General features: G+C 42.2%; 1 protein-coding gene across 1 annotated transcript in view; it reads right to left on the reverse strand.

Moving 5' to 3' along the window:
- Positions 1–8,930: 8,930 nt before the first annotated feature.
- The window catches only part of tcp1 (t-complex 1), a 30,948-nt gene continuing 17,176 nt past the window's right edge, over positions 8,931–22,702 (reverse strand). The window contains exons 5-12 of the mRNA XM_059986550.1: positions 22,433–22,543; positions 21,459–21,640; positions 20,457–20,583; positions 19,508–19,683; positions 18,351–18,474; positions 12,592–12,784; positions 12,238–12,401; positions 8,931–9,629 (exon numbers count right to left, since the gene is read on the reverse strand). Coding sequence (XP_059842533.1) covers positions 9,413–9,629; positions 12,238–12,401; positions 12,592–12,784; positions 18,351–18,474; positions 19,508–19,683; positions 20,457–20,583; positions 21,459–21,640; positions 22,433–22,543 — 1,294 coding nt within the window. The 3' untranslated portion in view covers positions 8,931–9,412. The remainder of the gene's footprint in view (positions 9,630–12,237; positions 12,402–12,591; positions 12,785–18,350; positions 18,475–19,507; positions 19,684–20,456; positions 20,584–21,458; positions 21,641–22,432; positions 22,544–22,702) is intronic.

The following is a 22,702-nucleotide window of genomic DNA, read 5'->3' on the forward strand; positions in this document are numbered from 1 at the left end:
GACCTTCTAGGAAGTACCTGAAATGCCGGATTGCCAGGTAGAGCGCCAACAGTTCCCGGTCAAAAGCACTGTACTTGAGCTCGGGTGGCCGCAGGTGTTTGCTGAAAAACGCCAGGGGTTGCCAGCGACCTGCGATGAGTTGCTCCAGCACCCCACTGACTGCCGTGTTTGATGCGTCCACTGTAGGGCGGTAGGGGCGTCCATTCTGGGATGTACTAGCATTGCGGCGTTCGCCAAAGCTTCCTTCGCTTGAACGAAAGCGGCGGCGGACTCCTCGTCCCAGGTAATGTCCTTGCTCGGACCCGACATCAGGGCGAACAGGGGGCGCATGATCCGGGCAGCTGAAGGGAGGAAGCGGCGGTAGAAATTGACCATACCTACGAATTCCTGAAGGCCTTTGACCGTGGTGGGTCGGGGGAAGTGGCGGACCGCATCTACCTTAGCGGGCAGAGGGGTTGCCCCGTCTTTAGTAATCCTGTGGCCCAGGAAGGCAATGGTATCAAGTCCGAACTGGCATTTGGCAGGGTTAATTGTAAGACCGTACTCACTCAGTCGGGCGCAGAGTTGACGGAGGTGGGACAGATGCTCCTGACGACTGCCGCTGGCTATGAGGATGTCATCCAAATAGATGAACGCGAAGTCCAGGTCCCGTCCCACCGCGTCCATTAACCGCTGGAACGTCTGTGCGGCATTCTTCAGGCCGAACGGCATGCGGAGGAACTCGAAGAGGCCAAACGGGGTGATGAGAGCCGTCTTGGGGACGTCGTCAGGATGCATCGGGATTTGATGGTACCCTCGGACAAGGTCGACCTTGGAGAAGATCCGGGCGCCGTGCAGGTTTGCCGCAAAGTCCTGAATGTGCGGCACAGGGTAGCGGTCCGGTGTGGTAGCCTCGTTCAGCCTGCGGTAGTCGCCGCACGGTCTCCAGCCCCCCGTCGCTTTGGGCACCATGTGCAGGGGGGAAGCCCAGGGGCTGTCGGACCGCCGGATGATCCCCAATTCCTCCATTCTCTGGAACTCCTCCTTCGCCAGTCGGAGCTTGTCCGGGGGAAGCCGCCGAGCACGGGCATGGAGGGGTGGTCCCTGGGTCGGGATGTGGTGCTGTACGCCGTGCCTGGGCATGGCTGCTGTGAACTGCGGTGCCAGAACCGATGGGAACTCCGCCAGGACCCTGGTGAAGTCGTTGTCGGACAGCGTGATGGAGCCGAGGTGAGGGGCTGGCAACTGGGCCGCGCCCAGGGAGAACGTCTGAAAGGTCTCGGCGTGTACCAGTCTCTTCCTGGGCAGGTCAACCAGCAGGCTGTGAGCTCGCAAAAAATCCGCACCCAGAAGCGGTTGGGCTACGGCGGCCAGTGTGAAGTCCCACGTGAACTGGCTGGAGCCGAACTGTAGCTGCACCTGACGGGTGCCATAGGTCCTTACTGTGCTGCCATTCACGGCCCTCAGGGGGGGACCCGGTGCCCTGCTGCGAGTGTCGTAACTTGTCGGAGGTAAAACGCTGACCTCAGCCCCAGTATCGACCAAAAAGCGGCGTCCCGACCTTCTATCCCACACATACAGGAGGCTATCCCGATGGCCAGCCGCCGTAGACATCAGCGGCGGCTGGCCCTGGCGTTTCCCGGGAACTTGCAGGGCGGGCGGCAACGGCGGGCTTCTGCGCCCCACCGCTGGTGGTAGAAGCACCAGTGGTCATTGGGCCGGGGGTTAGTGGGCTCTGCGGCCGGGCCTGGACTGGTTTGCTGCCGGGAGCGTGGCTGGGTGATCTGTGCGATGGACGCCCCGCTCACCTTTTTGGCGTTCCACAGCAAGTCCGCCCGGGCTGCCACCTTCCGGGGGTCACTGAAATCCGCGTCGGACAGCAGCAGGCGTATGTCCTCGGGCAGCTGCTCCAGGAATGCCTGCTCAAACATGAGGCCTGTGTGTCCCTCGGCCAGAGACAGCATCTCGTTCATTAAAGCCGATGGAGGTCTGTCGCCCAAGCCATCCAGGTGCAGTAAACGGGCAGCCCGCTCGCGCCGTGAGAGTCCGAAAGTCCTGAGGAGCAGGGCTTTGAATTCCGTGTACTTGCCGTCTGCCGGGGGCGACTGTACGAACTCCGCGACCTGGGCAGCTGTGTCCTGGTCGAGGGAGCCCACCACGTAGTAGTAGCGGGTGTCTTCTGAGGTGATCCGGCGAACGTGGAATTGGGCTTCGGCTTGCTGGAACCATAGGTCCGGGCGCTGTGTCCAGAAACCCGGCAGTGTCAACGAAACCGCATGAACAGAGGCGGCGTCGGTCATTTCTGGTCCAAAAATCGTTTGGACCGTCGGGGTCACCAATTGTAGCGGTGTGCTACAAACAGCGCTAAAATTACGACACGGAGTCGGTAACTGCAGTCGAAGGAAAAACTTTATTCGAAAACTTCAGCCTCACTTTTAAGCCTCTGTCAACTGGCCCCCCATGGCGAAGAGGCTCCAAAGCTCTGTGCTCGCAAACCCCCGTAGGCTATCTAATTGTGAGTCGGTTCGCATACGCTAGGAAATGAGCCGCCACAATATTTTGTACTGCACCTGCATTAAGAATCACTGATGCAGGTAGACCATTTACCCTGCATATTAATGAGAAACAGATGATAGCAGTATTAACTTAATAATATGAAGACCAAACGCATTATTACTCTGCCAAAATCTGATTCTGTTCACTGATAGCGCCTCAGTGATTGAGAGAGGAAGTTGAATGGTTGGATGCCCAGTTGATTCTAAAACTGAAATGCTGGCAACAGGAAACCTGGCTCCTGCTACATCTGTGTAACAGGTGAGACCAAAAGCTTTGATTGAAGTTGGCAGAAGGAAAATCAGCTAATACCTATACTGACTCGTGATATGCCTTGGAGTTCTTCTTGACTTTGGAAACTTATGGAGACAAAGAGGATTTCTTACACTCCAAAATGACTACAACGGAAAGCTGAGGAAATACATTTGCACATGAAATCGCAAAAAAAGGCAGCACAGAAAGAAATACCAAGAACATATACGTTGAACCTGACAACCAGAATTATAGAAGCAAAGTTTAACTCCATCACAGACAAACATACAAGATATTTGAGAGATGCAAGCTTAATGCTCTCCCCAGGAACATGGTTCTGGATGGAGAGTGGTGGGAGATTGAACACTGATGGAGCAGGGAGATATGGCAATAGTAACACTGCAGTTGCAAGAAAACATTTGTGAACCCTTTGCAGTTATCTGCTTTTCTGTATTAATCACTCATAAAATGTGGTCTGATCTCCATCTGTCACAGTAATAGACAAACACAATATGCCTAACCTACTAAAGCACAAACCATTGTACTTCTTCTCATCAATATTGAGTACACCATTCAAATGATCACAGTCTAGCTTCAAAAAAGTATTTGAACCTTTGACGCAATGCCTTCTGCAAAAGCTATTTGGAGTCAGGTGTTGCAATCAATGAGGTGAGATTGGAGGTGTGGGTTGTAGAGGTTCTATAAAAAACACACACAAAATCAGATTATTGACATTCACAGCCCATCTCAAGAAAGATCTCTTTATGTGCACCATGACACAATCAAAACAACTTTCAGCAGACCTTAGAAGAATTGTAGAGAGGAGTGAAGCTGGAAAAGACTACAAAAGTATTTCTAAAGACTGCGTTCATCAGTCCACAGTAAGAGAAATTGTCTACAAATGGAGGAAACTCAGTACTGTTGCTGTGCTCTCTAGGAGTAGACATCCTGCAAAGATCAGACCAAAAGCACAACGTGCAATGCTGAATGAGGTGGAAAAGAGCCCAAGGGTATCAGTAAAAGACCTGCAGAAATCTCTAGAACTTGCTAAAGTTTCTGTTCATGGGTCCACTATACAAAAAACACTGAACAAGAATGGTGTTCATGGGAGGACACAACAGAAGAAACCACTGCTCTCCTAAACAAAACATTGCTACATGTCTCAAGTTTGCAAAAGACCACCTGGATGTTCCACAACACTTCTGGACAATGTTCTGTGGACAGATGAGACAAAAGTTGAATTTTTTCGGCAGAAAATATTTGGAGGAAAAAGGACACTGCACATCAACACCAAAACTGTATCACATTTTCCAAGATGGCAGCACGACGCAGCTTGCAGCAGCCACTCCGGAGCTGATTATCTGCTATTTGTGAAGCGGGGTGCTGTGCGCAATCATAATCGATTGAAAATGGATGTGGGAGCACGGAGGAACATCGGGAAATCTCCAGGAAGACCTTCTTTGTTGCTGCTGCAGCTGTGAGGTCCGGGACTCTGCTGGGAAGAACAGGCCCCCAGTCCTTGGGGTCACATTGCCGATGGCCTTTGGCCAATGGTCTTGATGCGTTCGACAGAGGATGGTGCTCGGAGAAAAACTGTGCCGGAGGGAGATGGTCGTCGGCTCGGAGGTTCGACGGACTCGGAGTCCATTGTGGTCAGGTTGCTTTTGGTGTGTGCTGCGTCTGCGAGGCTGGGTTCGACAGGGCTTTCATTGTGTGCTGCGTCTGCGAGGCTGAGTCGGGCAGCGCCGTGGAAGTCCATAGCGGGGGTATTCCCTTCTGCCGCTGGCATGGGATGGCGAGTCTGTCAGGACCCTGGGGACTTGTGGAAACTATGTGGTGATTTCTTTTGAACGTAGTCCTTTAACATCTTTGGACTATTTTTAATGTGCTCATAGTCTGTTTTCTATCAATTATGCTATTGTTTGCACTGTTGTAACTATGTGGTTTTGTGCAGGTCTTGTAACTTTAGTTTTTGGTCTTGTTTGTCTGGTGGATTTGGAGCTCCTTTCTGGGGAATGTACTAAGACAGTAGCATGATATTAATACGCAGCAGCCTCTCTGGACTCTGGATTGGGGATTGCCAAACGTTATGTGGATTTTCTGGTGTAGTCTGTTTTGTCATATGCTTTTGTGATATCATTCTGGAGGAACGTTGTCTCATTTTTTAACTGCTTTGCATTTGTGGTTTCTAAATGACAATAAACTGAATCTGAATCTGAACTGTGAAGCAAGGTGGAAGGAGCATAGTGGTTTGGGTCTGCTTTACTGATTTAGGCCCTTGACAGCTTGCGATTGTTGAGGGAACAATAAATTCAAAATTGTATCAAGACATTTCACAGGAGAGGGTAACAGTCTGTCACCTGAAGCTTAACAGAAGTTGAACGATGCAACAAGACAATGATTTGAAAGACAAACAAATCAACAACCAAAAGGTTTAAAAAGAAGAAAATTTGTATTTTGGAATGGCCAAGTCAAAGTCCAGACCTTAACCCAATTGAGATGCTGTGGTGTTACATACCCTGTGGGTATCTTGTGACTGTCTTATGACCATGATGTAATTGAGTATCTGGTGAGCATGATGTAATGGTCTTGTGATGGTGGGGTGATGTAATTTCCCGCCAGTGTGAGGTCACATGATGTAATTTTCCTGCCTGTGTAAGGTCATGTGATGGCCTGTTCCAAGAGATATAAAACGGGAAAGCCCTGCTGTGACACAGGTTAGTTCGTCGTTTAATTCGTCAGTTACTCCGTTATGCTGCATATTTGGTTTCATGACGCAGTTTCATTTTAAAGTGGAGTTTTAATTTCTACTGTAAGGTACATAATCGTGTGCTGGCAATTTTTAAAATCACTGCCAGTTATGTTTGATGTATCTTTGATTCAATTTTAAAGTCTAAGTATTGGAGAGTGAAGATTTTACTGAAGTACGGAAACGTGAAGGATCGAGTAAAGTTGGTGTCATCGGCGATTTAATACAGGATCAACCTTATTGGATCTTCGTTCAGGAAATAGTAACCTGCATCTGAGATAACTCCTGCCTTGTAAGAGTAGAAAGGGTTGGGGCAGTGTTATTCGCCAAGAAAAAGGTCAGTTCCTTTAAGCCGTTTTTATTTCCTTCATCGTGAGTGTTTTGGGCAAGGCATATTTTGGCTGGGATCAGCGGTAACGCCACGTCGTCGAGGAATTCGTTACTTCAGGAAAGTCTCTCCTAATTAACTGTATAAATCATTTGGACTTTTGCATTTACCATTTTAGAACTGTGTTCGCATTTATTGCTTTAAGAATGGTTTGAGTTGCCGTATAGCAGTTAACTTCTGGTTAAGTTAGTCATTTGTTTACTTTTCATTTTTATTGAGCAGAGTTTAAATAAATGTTTGTTTATAAAAAACCTGTCTCAATTCTATATTCATTGTTGTCAGAGATAGACCTTAACAGTTGAATGACCTAAAGAGGACTGTTAATGCAAAATATCCCAGAAATATTGATGAATTCAAGTAGTTTTGTATGGAGGAATGGTGTAAAATTCCTCCTCACTGTTGTGCAAGTCTGATCAGCAGCTACAGGAAATGTTTGGTGGAGGTTATTGCTGCCAGTGAAAGTTCTCCTTGTACTTAATAAGTACAAGGTTCACATGCGTTTTCTAGCCTGGATTGAGAGTGATTAAACAATGTGTTCAATAAAGATACGGAAAGCACACTTTATTAGTTTAGATAGATAGTGCTTGTCTATTATTGTGAAGATCAGACTACATTTAATGAATAATTAATGCAGAAAACCATGCAATTCCAAAAGGCTCACGAACTTTTTCTTGCTGTATATTGCTTTCTTATCTGGCACAGCAAATATACACTTCAGCACATATTGGAGTGCAAAAGATGATCAACTGATTCTCCCATTGATGGTGAAATCCAAAGTTCAGGCACAAGCTTGACAAGCTTTTGAAAGATGCATGGCATACCAGAAAACAAACCCTGGAACAGTGAAAAATCTACAATTAAGTGCTCCTGCCCTACTTGGTTCATTTTTGCATCTACAAGTGGGGATTAGATCATTTACCAAAGTGTCAAGAGATACTCATAAGTACTGGCAATAGTGGCTAAGTTTTACAAGATTGGTGGAAGTTATTCCGGCAAGGAATGCCACTGCCACACACAGCAAAAACTCCAATCAAGGACAGTATTCCGAGATGGGAATCGCCATGTCACATCAACTCTAACCAAAGAACACATTTCACAGGGAGTGCTTGTCTGATGAACATTGAATGGTCTTTTCATTGTCCACATCACCCAAAGTCATCAGGACAAGTCAAACATATGAATGAGCTAACAATTGTTAAGTAACATTAAAAAGGTGTATTGTAGCGGTGTGCTACAAACAGCGCTAAAATTACGACACGGAGTCGGTAACTGCAGTCGAAGGAAAAACTTTATTCGAAAACTTCAGCCTCACTTTTAAGCCTCTGTCAACCGGCCCCCCATGGCGAAGAGGCTCCAAAGCTCTGTGCTCGCAAACCCCCGTAGGCTATCTAATTGTGAGTCGGTTCGCATACGCTAGGAAAAGAGCCGCCACAGTACCATGGCCCACAATTTTTCCTATGGTCTTATGTAGCATCAGAGCAACATCAAGCAAGAAAACTAAGTCCATTCAAGGTGGAAACACGAGCCCTCGATCTCAGAGAGGCTGATGGAGACATTATGACAAGACAGTAAACATTGCGTGAAATTAACCCAACTGTAGTCTGCTTCCCAACAGGTTTCTGGTGATCTGTTGTAACCCAAGAGGAGGAGGACTCACCCTGATTCCTGGTGAATGGGTCCTGATTAAGAAACCATTTAACAAGCCACTGGGAGCTCAGTAGGAAGGTCCTTATCAAGTGTTGTTGATTACTAATTCCGCAGTGTAAGTGGATACATGCCTGCCACTGTAAGCCAGCTAAAGTGGTATGTATCTAGGACAGTAAGCGCTGTGGTTAATGTGCTGGTAACCTCTTGGTCACAGTGCCCACACTACTGGGCTAGTGAGCAATCATTAACCAACCAGAAGACTTCAAGTAAGTCGACTACTACTAGACATTGAGTTTACTCTAATATTTGTAATATTTTTGCCACTTGTCCCTACTCCTGATGTGCCAGTCCAAATGACTCAATGTATTCTTGCGAGTATCACATGAATTTGCTGATGCTGTTAGTGTCTCTAGCAGTTGGACATGGCAATATCTACGGCACATTTCAGAATATTCACCAATGTTCAGCATTGCTGCAGCTCCAGAACAAAGGTCTGCTCCTCTTTCCAGCAATGATGTAGACATAATGCCTGATTCATTATTCTCAAGGGAGACATAAATATAGTGATCATAGCCCCACATATCATCTTAAAGTGGATCACCATAACTTAGGAAATATCATAGCTGACCCTATTCATGTGTTAATACAAAACCTACTTTTGCTTGAGTTGGGAAGGTACTGTTCCAATCGGGCATAGTTCATGTAATTACACTCTATTATCTTAAATAGGGTAATGATTCATTTCTATTGACGATCAGAAAAATATAACAATTCAACAGAGCTCGTCAGTAATAAAGGTCTAAGTTCATGGAACAATATATGCAGAAATGGAGCCCACACCTCTCTTCAATGTAATTGGTTAGGATCTTGTTATTTAAGTGTACATTTTCCTGCTATCAGACATACACCACTTACAAATCTACGGTCAACGAGACATTTCAGGATATCATTTTGTGCCAATTTTATGGTTTTGCATGGAATACAAGCAATCAAAAATGTTGCTGCAGCCTTAGAAAGAGTAAGCAATGACACAGCTGAAGACTTGTAACAACAGAAATGGTCACCATGCACAAGATTCTTCAAAATCCTTTGGAAGGAAAGGGTGGGGGACATATGCAGTTATAGGCAAGGAGTTCTGTACTTAAATAGTTGATGAGTCTGAAGATATAACTGATTTAGCTGATCATTTTCATAAAGAAACAGCTAAAATACATTAATATGCTTGATTCATCCAAGTCTCAGAAGCTGGTGTTAGCCCCAGCATAATTTACACCTTTTTACCTGTTTAAAGGCGATCATTAATTATTCCAACTTATACAAGTGTGCCTACTAATTGGTTTAATGATAACATAATCTCAAGAATACTTTGAATACATACCCTTTAATTCATAACCCAAGTAATTTTTGATTATTTTATACATAATGTAGATACAAGTTTTTCTAACTTTGAAGTTTAAGTAATGATTCTAAAGCACAATTTAAAATCAAGGGTGGATTGATGTGATGGCCAGGAAACTTAAAGATGAAACTGTTTCAACAAACTTGACAGATAAAACAAAAAGCACTTTCTATCCTTTCACTTCAAACTTTTATTGAAGACAGTTTTCAACAGCTCAGAGAAGCTGCGACACTCCTCCTGCCAGTCACCAGAGTCTGGAACTGACTAGACAGATGGGGATTTTGACCTTATTCCTTTGACACAATAGATGGAACGGAATATTCACTATATGCGCCACAGTAACATGAACAATAGATAAAGGAATATTTTACGTTGCATTTTGCTAACTAACATACTAAAGTACAAATTGTTTATGACTAATACTGTGGTTACATCTATTGTTGCTTTAACCCTCCAGTTCTCCACTCTGAACTGCATCATGGTAACTCTTTCCTTTGTCCTGCTTCTCTTCTGGATAAAGTTTGATAAGATCATCAATGCGAAGGATGGTAATAGCAGCTTCTGTTGCAAACTTCAAACTCTTAGTTTTCACCAGAGTTGGTTCAAATACTCCAGCTTGCTTGTTGTCTCTTGGTTTACCATTCACTAAATCAAGGCCAATCCTATGTAAGAGACAAGATATTTTTCAAATAAGGATTTAAAAATGAAACTTGCCAATCAGACCAAGAAACCCTCTTTGGAGCATGACTGTGGTACCAAGTACCTGAATTGCCTAATAGAACCAAAATAATCATTCACAAATTTCAGCATTTTTCCTTTGATTCACCTCTCAACTTCTTCATTCTTAAAAATCACCTGCAAGAGGAAAGCTCCTCTGCTATTTCAGGCAATGAACATGCTTCCTTTGCTAATGCTAATTCACCCAGCAAAGATGAATAAAAACCCGTTATAAATCAAAACCAAAGCCACACCAGTTTAATAATAATGTTCAAACAGTTGTTAGCTTGTCTCTCCATTAAACGCTTCTGTGCCAAATAATCCCAATAGGAACTTGCCCTCTATTCCCTGCCTGAACTAAACAGAAATGAACTTATCACTTCACATAAGTGTAGGGTAATGTAATTGGTGGAAATGCACGTAATTCACAACCATTGACATCGTGTTGGGGTTTCACTTTAAAGGCTGGTCTGACGTGATGATGTAATTGTGTAAAGTGTTCTTAGCAGGCTGGGGTGTTCAGGTTTTGGAATTCAATAGTGTTTTCCAGGACACCTCACTTTGTTTTATTTGCAAAGATCTTAAAAAACCCTTAACAATGTAATTAATTACTGCCAAATTGCTTCATTCCTCAATCATATGAATTTTTGGATAATTTTAGAATGTCTTCACCTCCACCTACTTTTCATTCTATTTCTCCTTGCAACATAGAACCATTCAGTGTGGTAAGGCTCTTTAGCCCATGATGTTGAGCGGACCTACTCCCAAATCCAGCTAACCCTTCCCTCCAATTTTCTATCATCTATGTGACTAAGAGTTCCTTTAATGTCTCTAATGCATCTGCCTCGACCACCACCCTTGCTATTTTCTTACTGCGTCCAAGTTTACACTAAATTTCTGCTGACTGACATCGTAATATACTGACAGAATGGGCAGAGTGTTTCACTGTCCTGTGGATTCACCTTCTCTGTATTCCCTGTGATTGCTCCATTTTCTCAAGATCCAGATGCCCAGTCCGCCTCGCTCATTATTCAACAGAGCCAGGTCTAATGATGGCAGTTCACTTCTGAACAAAATCTCTTTCCACTAAGATTCTTCTGGCCAGCACTGCTAATTTATTTAGGAGTTGAGAAAAAGTGCCAAGTGCATCAATAATTATCCCACTCAATCTAACTGTTGATCCCAAACAAACTAATGGAAGCTTAATGTGGGTAATTGAGGTGGTACACTTTGGGAAATCAACTGTAAATGGCTAGATCCTTAACAGCAATGGCACATAGAGAGATCTTGGGGTCCAAGTCCATAGCTGCACATGCTGATCCGGTAATAAAGAAGGCTTGTATATGCTTGTATTTATTGGTCAAGTCACCAAATTCAAGAGTCAGGAAATAATGTTGTAGCTTTATAAGAATCTAGTAGGCTGCATCTGGAGTATTGCTATCAATTCTGGTCACCCCTTTATAGGAAGGATATAGGGACAATCAAAAGGTTTACCAGGATGCTCCTGCATGTGTTATAAGGAGAAACATGCAAAGCACTGGAGGAACCCTGCAAGTTGGACATACTCAGGTTGTTTTCTCTGGAGTAGCAGAGTCTGAGGGGGAGGTCTGTTAGAAGTTCTTAAGAGCCATATCCTTTATCCAGGACTGAAATTTCTAATACTAGAGGGCATGCATTTAAGACTAAAATTCAAATGTGTGGGGCAAAATTTTGTTTTTATAGAGGATGGGTGTCTGCCAGGGGTGATGATAGAAGCAGATATAACAGAGGTTTTCAAGAGGCCCTTACATAAGCACATGCCTTTTTAGAGAATGGAGAGATATGGACCTTGTGCAGGTATTAGGTGTTTAATTGGCTTGGCAAAACATTACAGGCTTGCTCCTGTACTGTCCTGTCACATTAATCAGTCACACTGAAGATCAACAGAAGTCAACCTTAATGCTTTGGAATTTGAGTGATTTTCAAGTTCTCCAGACAAAGCTTATACTTTGTTCAGGTACTACCACCTCTTTCAATTGAGATACTCTGCTTGGAACTAGGGTTTAGTCTGAAATGCCCCTACATATCTTAACCAATAAAATCTTTTTAGCAAAGAATGAACCTTCATTAGTAATAATATGTAACAGAATCTGGTCATCTATCCGCTTAACTCAAGCCTTGATCCCCATACAGTGGATCAGGATCCTATACTTATTAAGCTCCTTGAAGACTACCCATTCTTCAGTACGTTTCTATCCCTTCTCCACAGTCTTCTGAATTTTTAGTTCTGGCATTCAATGCATTGAAGAACTGTTTGATGCAAAAGAGCTGCCTCATTCTTGAAACCCCACCACCAAAAGAAAGTTAACAGGATAAAGCACCAGGATAAAGAAATGCAAATGCAAATGCAAAGTCTGATAATTTCTAATACCATGTAATATTGGAAACATACAACTTTGGGTGGATAAAATGAGCCCCTATACAAAATGTAAAAATAAATAGGCCATGAATCTTTCAGTGGTTTATAAATACAAGTAATGACACATACTACCTGAAGCAGAAAACTGTACTTACCATTTCAATTTCTTGCGCTCAGGATTTACCTGAGCTTCATTGTGGAATGCACGCAATTTGGCTACTAAATCCGTTGAATCTTGAGCTGCATTTACTGCCAGAGTCTTTGGAATGACCAACAAAGCCCGAGCAAATTCAGCAATTGCAAGTTGCTCGCGTGATCCCTAAAATGAAAACAATATTCTAACTTTCAGTCAATTAATACATCAGTGACAATTAATTCACTGCACATCTGTAAGTACTATTTGAATGGGATCAAAAGGGTACACAGCAGTTATATAGCCAGTAGGAAAGAAAACTAGAAAAGCCTGCATTTTGATTTTTTTATGGAAATGTGCAAATTAAAACCCATACCAAACTAGTTGCATAGTTCTCCAAATAAATGGACAATGCAGCTTCCACTGCACCACCTCCTGGAACTATTGACTTGGACTCAAGGACTCTCTTCACCACACAGAGGGCATCATGGAGGGAGCGCTCCATCTCATCACACATGAAATCATTTGCTCCACGCAATATAATGGAAGCGGAAGTACGACTCTTTGTGCTTGAAAACAAAATAAAAAGCCCAATCAATTTGGCAGACCGCTTAACAAAATTATATTCAATGCTCTTTAAGCTTGTAACAAGATGCAAGTCACAACTCCTAACATGCATTTTAGAACTTAATACAGGCGTAGATGCTATGCATTAATGACTTCATAGGAGGAATTATCAAACCCAACACGATAAAATGTAAGGAGAGAACGGGGCAGATAAATAAATGAAAAGAGAAACTGTACATTTCAGGTAGGACAGAGGGCAAGAACTTACAAACATTAACAACTAGACTTCTAAAAATTAGTCACAAAGATAACATGAAGGGACACAATTGTAGAGCTGGAGGGGGATAATGAGATGAACTAAATACAATGAGAAATTTATATTTAAAAAACACTATGGTGCAAGGCCCCAAATGTAGATCAACAGGCCTTGGCCCAGGAATACGGAAACACAAGCACAAGTCCTCAAGACTTGACACCACAGGTAATCCACAGCTACCATTCCTCTGTTTGCTCCACATATTTTAATCCCTCAGTCATAAATTTAACAGCATGGTCTTCATGTTTTTCCCAGCAGAGAATTATGTAGGTTCACCACTCTCTGGGCAAGGACTTTTGCTTGATCCTCCATAGCTTGAGGGTGTTCGAATCACACCCCCCCCCCCCCAACCACCGGTATCTGGGGGGAGGTTTAGAGAGCAACTTAGAGGAAAAATATTGAATTCTGGAACATGCTGCCTCAAGAGGTAGTGGAGGTAGACTCTCCTACAAGATTTAAGAAGCATCTGAACCGTTCTTGAATAAACAATATACTGAAGGCCATAGACCAGGCATGGGCAAACTACGGCCCGTTAAGCTTTTTAATCCGGCCCGCAGAACTTGATGAAATTATATTAATAAACCTTGTTAACGTTTCCCCCCCGCAATTCTGGCGTTTTCCCAATAGATGACGCACTCTATATACATTTGTGGCGACCCATTTCCTGGCACATCCGAACCGGCTCACAATTAGCCAGCGTTCCGGCTAAGGAAGATATCCTGCGGGGATTTGCGAGCACAGAGCTTTGGAGCCTCTGCGCCACGGGGGGCAGGTTGAGGGAGGCTTAAAAGTGAGGCTGGGGATTTCGAATAAAGTTTTTTTCTTCGACTGCAGTTACCGACTCCGTGTCGTAATTTTAGCGCTGCATGTAGCACACCGCTACACATTGACCTTTGTTGAGGTGCAGCATATTACTCCACATTTGCGCTTTACTCTTTGTTCGGCTCGACCTATTTGTGTGAACAGGCGTTTAGCGTCATGAACATCAACAAAGCCAGCCACAGATCCAAGTTAACTGACCAACACCTCAGATCCATCCTGAGAATCGCCACAACAAAACTAAATCCAGACTTTGATGTGCTGGCTAAAAAGGGAGACCAACAACACTGTTCCCACTGAAATTAAAAATAAGTTTCTTCGTTGTGTTATGTAAAAAATGCATTTGAAAATATTTTTTTCAATAAGCCTTACATGTTACATGTCATTTCTGTTAAGTGATGGACATGAGTAGTGCGCAGGTGCACGTACGTTCTCAAAATAAAAAAATGCGCTCCAGATCAAACAACGCGCTCCGCATACTGGCGGCGCTATCACTGTTCTGTCTTTGTGCTGGTCGTTGTTGAGTTTTGGCACAGGGGACAATTGAATAAGAAGGAGCAGGACAAGTAGACCTGCATCTCCTACCGTTTTTGAAATAAAGACAGTCAGGAGGAGAGTGATGATGATAATAATATCTTGAAGGATAACAGAATTTAAAATAATAACTGTTACTATTAAAAAAAGCTGTATTTTATTCATTTAATTTTCAGTGTTTTAAAAGTCATTTCAATAAATAGCTAAATACCATGGGACTTCAAAGACAGATATTTTGTTCTAATGCATTTGTTCATTTTCAATTGAAATTAAAGCACATGTTTTCTACATATCCCATGATATTTTATCTCTTATGAGGAGTATTACCAAAACACTCCGTCCATCTGCTCCTGGTCCGCCCCCCGTCAAATTTTAGAACCCTTTGAGGCCCACAAGTCAAAAAGTTTGCCCACCCCTGCCATAGACCTACCGTTGATCAACATGTGGAAGAGTGCGGTGGGTGGGTAGCATGGAGGTGGTGTGAAGGGCTGTTTCTGGGTTGTACAACTCCATGGCAATGTAAGTGGATAACTTTATATTTATCCCACTCACCCAACTAAACCAGATTGCATGGTTTAACACTCAGATCCCCACCCTTGGCTTTGTGTTGTTACTATCAGACATTTAGTTCCCTCATCCAAGTGGTTGGGGCCCAATCACTGATCCCTGGAGCACTCCACTCACCACAGTTGACCTCCCAGAGAAGTTTTATTTCTATTTCCTGGCAACCAATTCACAAAATAAGGAAATGCTGGAATGCTGCCAGTCTACATACCCAGTGATAGAAGATGGGAGGGCACACGGGTGTTTTCTCAGCCAGCAAATTGTACAGAATGGTTCTTTTATGTCCTACATTTATGACTAAATGGCAAGCTGGCTACCTTAACAACTTACTCTATTGAGTACGTACAAAAGCAGAGTATGTTCCAGACCATGTCATTACTATTAACACAACAGCAGTGCCTCAAGTTACACATGACTGAATTTTCTTTATCCCACGCGTATAACTGGTCACACTACTGATATAAGTGTGGCAGCAAATAAATGGGAGCTCCTGAACAAAATGTCCCAAATAATCGCAGAGCAAAATGAGAGACAAACATTAAAATTAACTGGAATAACCTGGACAATAACCTCTATGACTATAAAGCACTTAAACTAAGAGCAATGGTCAAAGAACGTACCTTGGTACAACATTAATGGAACACTGCCTGCAGTTTTCTTCTTAACTGATTCTGAGTAAGGGATATGTAGGAGGTGATGAATATTTGATTCAATAATTGAAATGGGGATTCTATATTGCTGGATATTGAGGAAATCAGAATGGGACACGGTCAGGCCTAGGCGAAACTGGTTAAGATACTCCACTACCTGGACCCAATGGTGAGGAATCACAATTTCTTTCAGAGTTAGGTAACTCATGAATCAAGAAGGAATCAACAATGCCTAGTGCTCCGAGGTGGAAGATGTCATGGTCTCCCAAAGCTACCAGAGTTCTTGGAGAGGTTTTTCCTGTAGCTTTGATGTGCCTTTGACAGAAGGAGTGAGATGGTTTGGCTTTCAATTAAAACTGCTTTTTTCATGGATGGTGTGAAGCTTCTGAGATGATTTTGGTGGGGGGGGGCAGGTAGTGTTGAGGAAGCATAAAGGATTTGGACAGATTAGGAGAATAGACAAAGAAATGGCAGATGAAATACAGTGCAAGGAAGTGTATGGTCATGCACTTTAGTAGAAGGAATAAAGGTGTAGACTATTTTCTAAATGGGGAACAAATTCAGAAATCCAAAGTGCTTGGGAGTCCCTAATGGTCAGCTTGCAGGTTGAGTCGGTAGTAAGGAAGTCAAATGCAATGCCAGCATTACTTTCCAGAGGACTTGGATATAAAGGCAAGAGTGTAATGATGAGGCTTTATAAGGCAATGGTCAGACCTCACTTGGAATATGGTGAACCATTCTGTGCTCCATATCTGAGAAAGGATCTGGAATGATCCCGGGAACGAAAAGGTTAACGTGACATTTAGCCAGAGGGTGGTGAATCTGTGGAATTTGTTGCCACAGGCAACTGTGGAGACCAAGTCATCAGGTGTTTCTTAAGGTGAAGGTTGATAAGATTTTGATTAGTCAGGGCGTGAAAGGTTGCTGGGAGAAGGCAGGAGAATGTGGTTGAGAGGGAAAATTAATCAGCCATGATGGAATGATGGAGCAAGTTCGATGAGCTGAGTGGCCAAATTCTGCACCATCTTACATAAGCAGCATTTAATGACTGGGCCTGTACTCACTGGAATTTAGAAGAATGTGGGGGTAACACTGAAACATTGAAAAGCCTGGTTGGACATGGAGAGGACGTTTCCAACAGTGGGACAGTCTAGGACCACAGGGCACAACCTCAGAATAAAGGATGTCGCTGTAGAACAGAAATGAGGAATTTCTTTAGCTAGAGGGTGGTGAATCTCTTTGGAATTCATTGCCCAAGATTGCCATGGAGGCCAAGTCATTGGGTATACTTAAGGCAGAGATTGACAGTTTCTTGATTAGTAAGAACTTCAAAGGTTACAGGGAGAAAAGCAGAATAGGTTTGATAGGGGAAATATATCAGCCATGATCGAACAGCAGAGCAAACTGATGGGCTGAATGGCCTAATTCTGCTTCATTTTATGCTTCAGACAACATGCTCCCTGTTTCTATTTATTTTAACATGGCAGACGCAATACAACTTGAGAAAATGCAAAGTTATCAATTTCTCAAAACAGAAAAGCACAATTTTTTAGCTGCTGTGAGAATGTTGTACAGGGGTCATTGTAAGCTAGTGTGTAGGTCAGAAAGCAATTAGGATGGCATTTGGGCTTTATTATGAGTGAACATTGAATACAGGAATAAGGCCATCTGATGGTAATTGTACAGTGATCTAGAGACTGCACCGAGTTTCATGCAAGCAATATCCAAAGCAAACTGATTACAGTCCGCCAGTTCCGCATCCCCGAATTCAACCAACCGCGAATCGAGGAAACCCAGAACTGCTCTTCCAGTACTTGTTCGAGCACGTACACTTTTTTTTTCTTGTCACCTAAACAATGCAGTATAACTATTTTACATAGCATTTACATTGTATTAGGTATTATAAGTAATCTAGAGATGATTTAAAGTATATGGGAGGATGTGCGTGGGTTATCATGGATCAGGATAAAAAAAAATTGGAAGTTCTCTTACTAAGTTGGAACAGGTACATCCGGTATTATTTAGCTTCAGTCAGTCAAACGTTTGTCTTAGTATATAGTATATATTTTACCTTCCTATGCATATAAAACACTTAAGAACATTTGTTTCAGCGCTGTGCTCGGGAACAGAAGTTCCCGAGTTCCATCCAGTGACAGACCACTTCCGAATGCGCTCTCCATCCATGCCAGGTTGATGTGGAAGATCAAAAACTCAACCCCCCCCCCCCCCAAAGCCAATAATTAAACCACTGCATTGCTTGGTAATAATTGTAGCTTTCATTGGGGCAGGGCCTTTCACACTTTATCCTTTAAAATTGTTCTGATCGTTGATCGACGTGGCCTAACGTTTTTACAATGACCGATGGCATTTCACTTCTTTCCGATCGCTTTACTATTTCCACTTTATTTTCAATCGTGATTACTTTCATGAACAGAAACACTGCAGATTCAGAGCTCTGCCGCCCGGTCCCAAGATCCACCACACTGGGACAGTGGTTCTGCTGGGTCCTAAGATCCACCGCATTGAGGCAGGTTGAATAAGGGACTTCAGCATCCGCGTTTTTTGGTCTCCACAAGGGATCCCGGAACCAATCACTCGCAGATAAGGAGGATCAACTGTATATAAAATCCCTCATTTACTCAAATAAGAAAATAAAATCTAGATTCTTTCCAACTAGTCACTTACTTCTTAATAAGAATTAGTTCATCATCACATATTCTTTCTTGAACCACTTCTTCAGCCTGGCCCAACATGGAAGCTTCAAATGTCTCCTCTCCTTCCAGGTTTGTCAGCGTTGAACACATTGTAGCTACAAACAAAAAGAGTAATTGGAGATTGTCTTTTCATTTAATCAATGTGACAATATGCAGCATCATTAAGAACACAGCAGGAGAAACGAATTATTCCTGTTATAAGGGTGATGCAGAACACCGTATCATGTAAATCTTCACTGCTCTAAGCAGGTCACAGATTCTGAATGTCACACTGCAGGATGATGATTCCACTGGAGTGGGTAACAGGAGAATCATGAGTACGATGGAGCATTTCAGCTACGAGAAACAAGATAGACCGAGTTAATTTATTTTTGAAGAGGGCGGGGGGGGGGGGGGAACTAGGGTCTCACTGAAGCATGCAAACTTATGAGGGGCACAGATGGAGAATGAGAAACTTCACTCTTTACTAAAGATTTCCAAAATGAGAGGGCAGAAGATTTAAGGCAAAAGGTCTAGAGGAGATAGATTTTTACTTGGCAGATTGCTGAAATCTGGGACACACTACCTAAGGAGTTGGAGGAAACAGATTCTCAGAAAACAGTTAACAAGATAAGCACCTGGAACACCTTGGCAGAGGCCTACAGGTCAAATGCTAAGTGACGGGATCAGTATGGCTAGGTACATGATGCTCAGCATGGATATAGTGGGCTGAGGGGCCTGGTTCTGTCTTGGATAGATAAATGTATGCCAATATTTAAACTGTTTCCAATATTTACTCTATAGCAGAACGACTCTCTCGAAAAGGAGTACAAAGGCGAGATCAGATCTAGGCAATCCCCATGTCATGAGGGATGGGGTGCTTTCGAAGAAAATGATCCCATCACCATTTTCTATAACCTTTGTATGCGTCAAGAAATGAACAATTAGATATTTTTCATGGCAATTGGTATATTCTGAGTGAATTTCAGTAATGTGTTGGCTTTCACCTTTTCTTTAATACTATCTCTCCTCCACCTTTCAATCCATATGAGTGTCCAGTTCGCTCTGTTTGTTTCACTCCACATAGGCTGCAGGACTCATTGAGTTTTTCCAGCTTTCAGAATGTTAAACTAGATTCAATGCTCTTACCTCCACTTGCTTTGGCAATTCTCTTTAAATCTCTCTTCAGACATCGGCGCACTGCCATAGCCCCAACGTCCACAAAATATTTTAGACACATATCATCTATGCCACCAGTGGTCAGAATGACATTGGCACCTGTGGCCAAGATTTTCTGGATTCGTTCTTTTGTGATATCAGACTCTCTGTAGGTAAAATACAGAACTATTAATACCCACATTGTATGTCAAAATGCAAAACGCACCCCAAGATTCCTCCATATACAAATGCTGTTGAAGGTCTTGCCAGGTACTGTATACTTTCTCCTCACATTTGATTCTCTAAAGTATAATGCCTCTCTGCCTACATTAAATTCCACTTGTCATTTCTCCATCCATATTTCCAACTGATCTGCTACGAAGAGAGTTTGACAAACTTGGGTTGTTTTCATTTGAGCGCCAGACTGAGGGGAGACCTGATAGCGAATTACAGAATTATGAGAGACATGATATTTCTACCCAGTAAAAAGACTATCTAGCCCGTCAAATACTAAGTTGAGAGGGGCAAGTTGTTCTTCTTTTAAACAGAACACTGGATGCTTGAAACATGTTGCCAGGGGTGGTAGCAGAAACAGACACGATGAGGTTTAAAAGACAGGCACATGAGCACACATGCTTCGTTTTGACTAAGTTTGCAACATCTACTACTTCAGGTCCACAACCTTTTCCATTGTCTTTCTTCCTCAGCAGCATGTGGTCTCAAACTTGACCAGCTGGCCTTTAAATGACGTCCATGTCTGATGTGGACTACTAAATATCTACTCCCAAAGTACTCTCCCTAGCTCCAGCCTAATATTGAAGAAAATAATATTTCTCCAATTCTTTGTATAATCTTCTGGATAAAATTACAACTTATTAATTTTAGAGGTTTAAACATTCAAAATTCATTAATATCAATGGATGTCCATCTCCAGTCATACCTCTGTCGGATTTGGTCCAGTTTTTCAGGGTCAGAGATGACAATTTGAACGCCCAGCTTCATTTTTGTCTTTTGCAGACTGAAGTCCAAGCATGCAATCTTAGCATTGACAATTCGTTTGGTCATTCCTACACATAGGAAGGCTTCAATTAATCTTAATTCATCCAAAACAATAGACAAGCCTTTGTAGGAGTAGGCTGTAGGAAACCTCAGTTACAGAATGGTCAGCATCACCAACTTAGGTACGGCACTATTCCCCTTTATCTTCCCTAATTAACTCTTCCCAGTTAGCACAACACAGCTAAAGGTTTCTCTGGAAACTATACCTTGAGAGTGTATCAACACCCTACAGCAAGTACCTTCAGACAGATCAAAACAAACAAAAATTAATAAAAAATACATTTCAAAATATGTATGTACAAAGTAAAACAGCAGAATGCTGAACATCTTCAGATTTAATAGAAGAGCAATTTTGCACTTTAGGAAAAGAACATTACTTTTCAAAGTGATCAGTAAATAAAAATTAGATCTTGTAAAGACCCTCAGATAGAGATAAAAATAGTTACGATGTACACAGATGACATTTCAATTCCTAGCCTCCATTATTAAGCAGCCTTAACCAAGTAACAGAAAACCTACAAGCAGGGGTAGGCTTCTCATCCCTGCTCCATCATTCAATGACATAATACATCACTTTTCTCCACTAAACAATGTTTTGATTCCCTAATAACTCAATATCTATTGATCTACTTTTTGGATATATTCCATGAACAGGTGAAGAGAAGCTAATGCTGGATTGAACTTTGTTGCCAACATCCAGCAGCAGTCACACTTGGAATGCCATAAAAATGTTACTTAATTCAAGAAATGTTAGATTGGCAAAAATCAGAAAACACAACAGTAATATTTGAAAAAAGGTGGAACATTCAGGTGAAAACACTAGGGTGACATAGAATACTGTTTTAAAATTAATGACAGATAATCAAAACATCTGGAGTACTACCTTGTGAACCAACTGTAGCATTAAGTGCATATCCATTCACCAAAATACTCTCTCTTTGACTACGTCCATGTGCCTTTAGCACATTAACAGCTTTGATCGGATATCGGGCCTGTCCTTTGGCATCAGTGAATTTTACAGCATGAACAGCATCTACCACCATGTTGGCAAAGAAGTCTGCATCACTGCATGTCTGGTTAAGGCTTATCCAGGAATACACAAAATTGGGCATCTAAAAACTCAAGATTTATATCAATGGTGAAGTATATTAAATATCAGAGCCAAGTAAGATATAACACATTTTATGTATGCGCTAAATCACTACAGCATTTCTAACACACACACACACACAAAGTAAGCTGCAAACTGTTGGACCAAAATTGTACTTGCAAATAAAGTAAAGATGCATTGAGATTTAACAGAGAATAATTATTGGTTAATTAGCAACACAAGCCAAATTGTAGAAGAAATTAGTCAAAATGAAGTTTCAAGAAGAGATACTTCTAACTCTCTTGATAGATGAATTATAAACAGGGCTATGTGGCAAAGTGTACTGTAAAACAAAAGTGTTAATTTTGAAACTTGTATTTCAATTATTCATTGTTTTAAAGTCATCTATTAAATTCAACTATTTGTTTCTTTGAAGACAACAGCAGAAATAATAAATGAAAATTTAAAAAGTACAAGTTCTGTAAACAGGTAACATACGAAACAGAAAATGAAGTATAGAGCAGGCCATTATGCATCTGAAGAAAGAGAATGTTTAGTTCAAAACTACAACAGCCTTGCCTGATGTAGTCAGGCTGCTCAACCTCATGAAAACCTATTATAGACGGACACTTTTAAATGACCACTACAGTAAATTGCACATATGCCACAAGTGAATAATTTTGCTCAGCAAGAATGGTAACATCAGAAATAAAATTGGGAATAAAACTTCACACAAGGCACACCAGCTACTCTTAATGGAAAGATACACGCCAATTATCTTCGATGACATTGATGTTTTAGCAGCATTGACAAGACACTCTCTGCCCAGCTCATCTGTATTAATGGTCAAATTTTCCTGAATATAACGGACAGCCTCCCTATAAAAAAATAAAATAAATGTTAAGTCTCAATTTTATTCACAAAACACCAATAATATGTTATGGTACATGTTAATCAATTATGTTTTATGTTATATTCTCTGTTTCATCTCAAGTTGAACTGGGTGTAACCCTCAGTTGCTCTAAACTCCCACTGGA

The sequence above is a fragment of the Hypanus sabinus genome, chromosome 12, assembly GCF_030144855.1.
Source record: "Hypanus sabinus isolate sHypSab1 chromosome 12, sHypSab1.hap1, whole genome shotgun sequence".
Lineage (NCBI taxonomy): Eukaryota > Metazoa > Chordata > Chondrichthyes > Myliobatiformes > Dasyatidae > Hypanus > Hypanus sabinus.